Source organism: Mirounga leonina, unplaced genomic scaffold (assembly GCF_011800145.1).
Source record: "Mirounga leonina isolate KUSES-001 unplaced genomic scaffold, KU_Mleo_1.0 Mir_101010, whole genome shotgun sequence".
NCBI lineage: Eukaryota > Metazoa > Chordata > Mammalia > Carnivora > Phocidae > Mirounga > Mirounga leonina.
This window is the reverse complement of record NW_023270049.1, coordinates 695-5259: the sequence shown is the minus strand read 5'-3', so window position 1 is coordinate 5259 and position 4565 is coordinate 695. Positions and strand designations below refer to the sequence as shown.

Genomic DNA, 4565 nt, shown 5'->3' with positions numbered 1-4565 from the left:
GGCCTGAGAGAACAGGAGCCTGCCCGCTCAGCCGAGATGGGCCCCCACCTCTACGGGTGCTGAGGCCCGCCCCCCAGCAACTGCTCAGATGGCAGGTGTCACAGAGGTTCTACCCAGGCCCCAGAGGCGTGGGGCACAGCAGAGGGCAGAGGAATCCGGGGCACCTGGCAACTTGAACAGGCACCCAGGCTGAGGGTACTGCCCGGCCGGGGCGCGCAGGTGGTAATCGGCATAGGATGCGTCAGTCTCGGGGAACCCCGACCCACTCGCAGAAGCCCTAACCAGATTTTCATTTTTAAACTCAAATACTTTGAAGTTCAGCCTATTTTGGAGAAAAATAGTTCAGATTCCAATATGAAAACTGGTCAAAGGAACTAATTCACAGCGTTCTCACCCACGAAGACGTGTGATGTTCCAAACATTAGTCAGCTCCCGGGAAGGGTTTCTGAAAACTAGACAGGGGGATGAACGCCAGCTCCGTGGTCCCAGCAGGGCAAGCTGAGGCTGCCCGATGCCCTCTTCTCTCCTCTGTAAACAAGGGGCAGTCTCCCTGACCCCCAGAGACCCTGGGAGAGGGAGGCCGTGAGTCCGCCGCGGTGCAGGCTGGCCCCTCTGCCACCAGCTCCCCACGCCTCACTGCCTCACCTCACTGATGTTCACGTGTCACCTTCTCAGTAGGGCATCTGGACGCTCTGACTGAAGATTACGCCCCAGGTCCAGGCTGCTGTCGCCACCTCCCACCTCTGTCTCGACCCAGGGCGCTTGTCTCCTCCCCGCACACTCCAGGCCTCCTTACTGACCCAACGTGTAGGTCGGTGCTTGTCCCCCTCACCAGAACACACACTCCAGGCCAGGGACTTCCTGGGGGCACCCCAAGCCCTAAGAGTCTGACCCATCACAGAGGCTCATCAAATACTGGGTTGTTTTACATCATAGACACACCCAAAAACAAAAAGCAAAGCTACTGAGAGCCGTCTCCAGAAAGGCTACTGAGCACCAGGCACGGGGTACAAGACATGCGCTGATCGCATCCTTGAGTTTATGACCTGGAGGCAGTCATTCCACACCCCAGACTCTGCCCCCTACAGACTCTGAGCCATGTGCAGGTGTCCCGGCGGGGGAGGGGGTGTCACTGGAAGCTGCCGGAGGAGGTGCAGCCTCTGAATGTGCAGTTGGCCTGGCCCCTGAGCTGGAAATGTCCCCCTGGGACAACTGGGGCACACTTAGAAGGGAGACACAGTCCCCTGGGGCCTGGTGCTCACTGTGGGCCTCTCACAGCCAGGCCACGAAAGCCACACACCACACCCTCCACCCGGAGGAGAGAAGCACTCAGCTGGGGACACAAAGAAAAGTCTACGGCTTCTCCTGCCTGGGAAGGCCTGCGGGCACGTGAATCACAACCTCAAGGTCTTCCAAGGGCACGAGCTCCTGTGGCAAAGAGGACAGAACGCCCGCTAACCTCCCCCACCGAGAGGCCTCCAGCCCCTCTCCCTCGCAGCACTGCGCGTCATCTCCTCGCGCCCCCGCCCACCTGCAGGACAGGATGTGTGGCTCTCGCTGACGGACTTCACCAGCCGGAGGTCACCGCTCGGGGCCGAAGGAGGCTCTGCCGAAGGCTGTGGCTCCTGCTCGGGGCCCGGCGCCTCCTGCGGCTTGCGGCGCTCCTGCCGCTGGCTGTGGTTGCGCAGGACGCGGTAGGCCGTCTCCATGACCACGTCGGTGTTCAGGCTCTCGGCTGCCACGGCCAGGAGCCCGTCATCGTCCTCGCCGGCATCCCAGGCGTCGCTGGTGTTGCTCCCAAACTCCGGGAAGGTGCTGATGCTCTTGGCCTTCACAGGTGTGGCGGGCGCCTTGGGCGCGGCCTTGAGCAAGCTGCAAAGCAAAGGCAGACTTCAGCTGTCCCCTCGGAGGCTGGAGCGGACTCACCCCACGACCGGTCAGAAAGGAGCCCATGGATGAAAGGTGCACATTCAACCTTCCAGTGTCAACTGAGCTGAGGGTGAAGAGCAAGCACAACCCAAAGAGGCATCCGAGAGAGGACTCCTGGGGCACCCAGGGGGCTCAGTCGGTTAAATGTCTGCCTTCGGCTCAGGTTGTGATCCCGGGGTCCTGGGATCGAGCCCCACATCGGACTCCCTGCTCGGTGGGGAGTCTGCTTCTCCCTCGCCCCCCTCCCTACCCCCCCACTCTTGTGCTCTCGCTCTCTTTCTCAAATAAATAATCCAAAAGAAAAAACAGAAGACGACTCCTAGGATTCGGGGGCAGGAAGGAGAGGCTCTCGAGGGGCAGTACCGCTGAGCAGTCTCTGCTCAGTGACAGAAGCCACTCAGGAGGAACCCCAGCACCGCAGTCACGGCATTCACAGGGAGCCCCAAGCCTCACATGGGCCAGTGCCCACAAACCTCCTAAGGCAGCAGTGGGGGCGGCGGGGGCAGGAGCGGCTGTCCTTCGGCGTGCAGACGCGACACAGCACCACTAGAGCAAGAGCCACCGCGGGGGGCCCAGTGACACCCGCCAGCACGGGCGGGGGGTCACACCAGCCCCCTGCGTGGCTCTGGTGGAGGAGCCAGACACAGGGGCAAAGCATGCAGTGGAGGGCAAGGGAAGTGAGCTGACCACCGAGAACAGGCCCAGGGCCAGGCCCTCCCCGTCAGCTAAGGGGGTGCCAGCTTCGTGCTCTCCTCCACTTTGGGCTGGGCTTCCTCCTCTTCCCTTGTCCGGAGGACCAGTCGTGCGAGGCCCTGGCGCGTGTCTGCTCGAGGGAAGACCACGCTGCTCCCCTCAGGACCCCGAGGAGGCCGGCGGGTCACCAGGACGCCCAGGCGCGTGCGTGATGCAGCATGACCACAGGCCTCACTTACGTGCCGTGTAACAGTGGGTCGAAGGGGGGGTGCTGGGCGCCGTACACATGCCGGATGCTGTTTAAAAAGAAAGGAAAACCGATTAGCTTCTCTCCAGCTTCCTCAAGAGCCCACACTAACTCGGGAAAAGGACCAGTTCCCAGTAACCTACACGCCTGAGCAGCAACTCTCCCTCAGCTGCCACGGGTCCCGAGGGCCCGTCTGGAAGGGATGAATGGCGCCACACAGGTCCACGCCACACACACAACGGGGCATTCAGCCTGCCGGGCAAATGGGCCTCAGCCCAGGGAGCCGCAGCCCTGACCGCATTGGCAGGGCCTCAGGCGCCGCTGCCGACGAGGCTGCTGGGAGCTGGGAGCCACTCAGCATCGCCCAGTTCCAGCAGCCTCTGCTCCCGGACCGTGTGCCAGCGGCAGGACTACGAACTAATGCTGAAATGCCCGTCTGGAAATTCCCATCTGCTGCCATTTCGTCAAAGACAGAATGCAGAATCACAAAAAGAAGATAAATGTGTTTTTTAAAGACTTAATGATTTTATTATAAAAGTTTTCTGGGGGCGCCCGGGGGGCTCAGTCGGTTAAGCGTCTGCCTTCAGGTCAGGTCATGATCCCAGGGTCCTGGGATCGAGCCCCACATTGAGCTCTCTGCTCTGCGGGAAGCCTGCTTCTCCCTCTCCCACTGCTGCTCCCCCACTCGTGCCCTCTCTCTCTCTCTCTCTCCCTCTCTAATAAGTAAAATCTTTTTAAAAAAGATAAAAATTAAATTTAAAAATAAAGTCTTCTGTTCATCAGAGTAAACTTGGAAAACCGATGGAAACAAAACAGCCCCCGTGGCAGACACCAGGGCGGTCCACTGAGTGGCCGCACCCGCACCCCTTCCTCGGCGGGGGCGTCCAGCCAGGGGAGGCCCTGTGACCCAGCGCAGCTCAGTCACCAGCAGTGTGGGCCCTTCCTCATCTGCCTGGAACACACATGTGAGGCCTAGAGGTTCCCCAGCCTCATGCCACCATGAGAAATGAGCAGGAGATATCAACCACCCGAGAACGCGGGCACGGCAGGAAGATGAGAAAGAGCACGGGTCTCGGGGGCACTGCAGCCCTGCCAACACCTTCATCTTAGCCCAGCACCAGAACTATAAGACAGCAAGTGTGTATTATAAGCCAATAGGGTTATGCTGATTTGTTACAGCAGCAGCAGAAAACCAAAAGAGAACAGAATGGTGAAAGACAGGTGACAAAGCCATCCTCTTGGCTTATGGAAGCTTAAAGGTCTCTGTGGTTAAGTCAACCTCACTTTTATGCGTTACACGGGGCTCTCCTTTGAAGACTATACTTAAAAAGGCCCACCCCCAACTGTCTTAGTCCATCCCGGCTGCTATAACAAAAATACCACGCATGTGGCAGCTTATAAACAAAGACATTTATTCCCCACAGTACTGGAGGCTGGACGTCCAAGATCAAGGTGCTGGCAGATTTGGTATCTGGTGAGGGCCTCAGCTGGTGCCTTCTGCTGCGTCCCCACCCAGCGGAAGAGGCAGGGAAGCTCTCTGGGGTCTCTTTTATAAAGGCTCCAATCCCACCATGGGGGACTCTGGCCTCAGGACCTCCTCACCCCCTCAAAACCCCCACCTCCTAACACCCTCAGTCTGGTGGGTAGGGCTTCCTGTGAGTTTTGGGAGCGCACGAACATTCAGCCCAGCCGACTT

General features: G+C 59.4%; 1 protein-coding gene across 1 annotated transcript in view; it reads right to left on the bottom strand.

The window, feature by feature from the left end:
- The window catches only part of LOC118008725 (TBC1 domain family member 22A-like), a 7180-nt gene extending 3851 nt beyond the window's left edge, over positions 1-3329 (bottom strand). Inside the window, exons 1-3 of the mRNA XM_035002447.1 lie at positions 3166-3329; positions 2862-2918; positions 1532-1872 (exon numbers count right to left, since the gene is read on the bottom strand). Of these exons, the coding sequence (XP_034858338.1) occupies positions 1532-1872; positions 2862-2918; positions 3166-3329 (562 nt within the window). The remainder of the gene's footprint in view (positions 1-1531; positions 1873-2861; positions 2919-3165) is intronic.
- Between the last annotated feature and the right edge of the window lie 1236 nt (positions 3330-4565).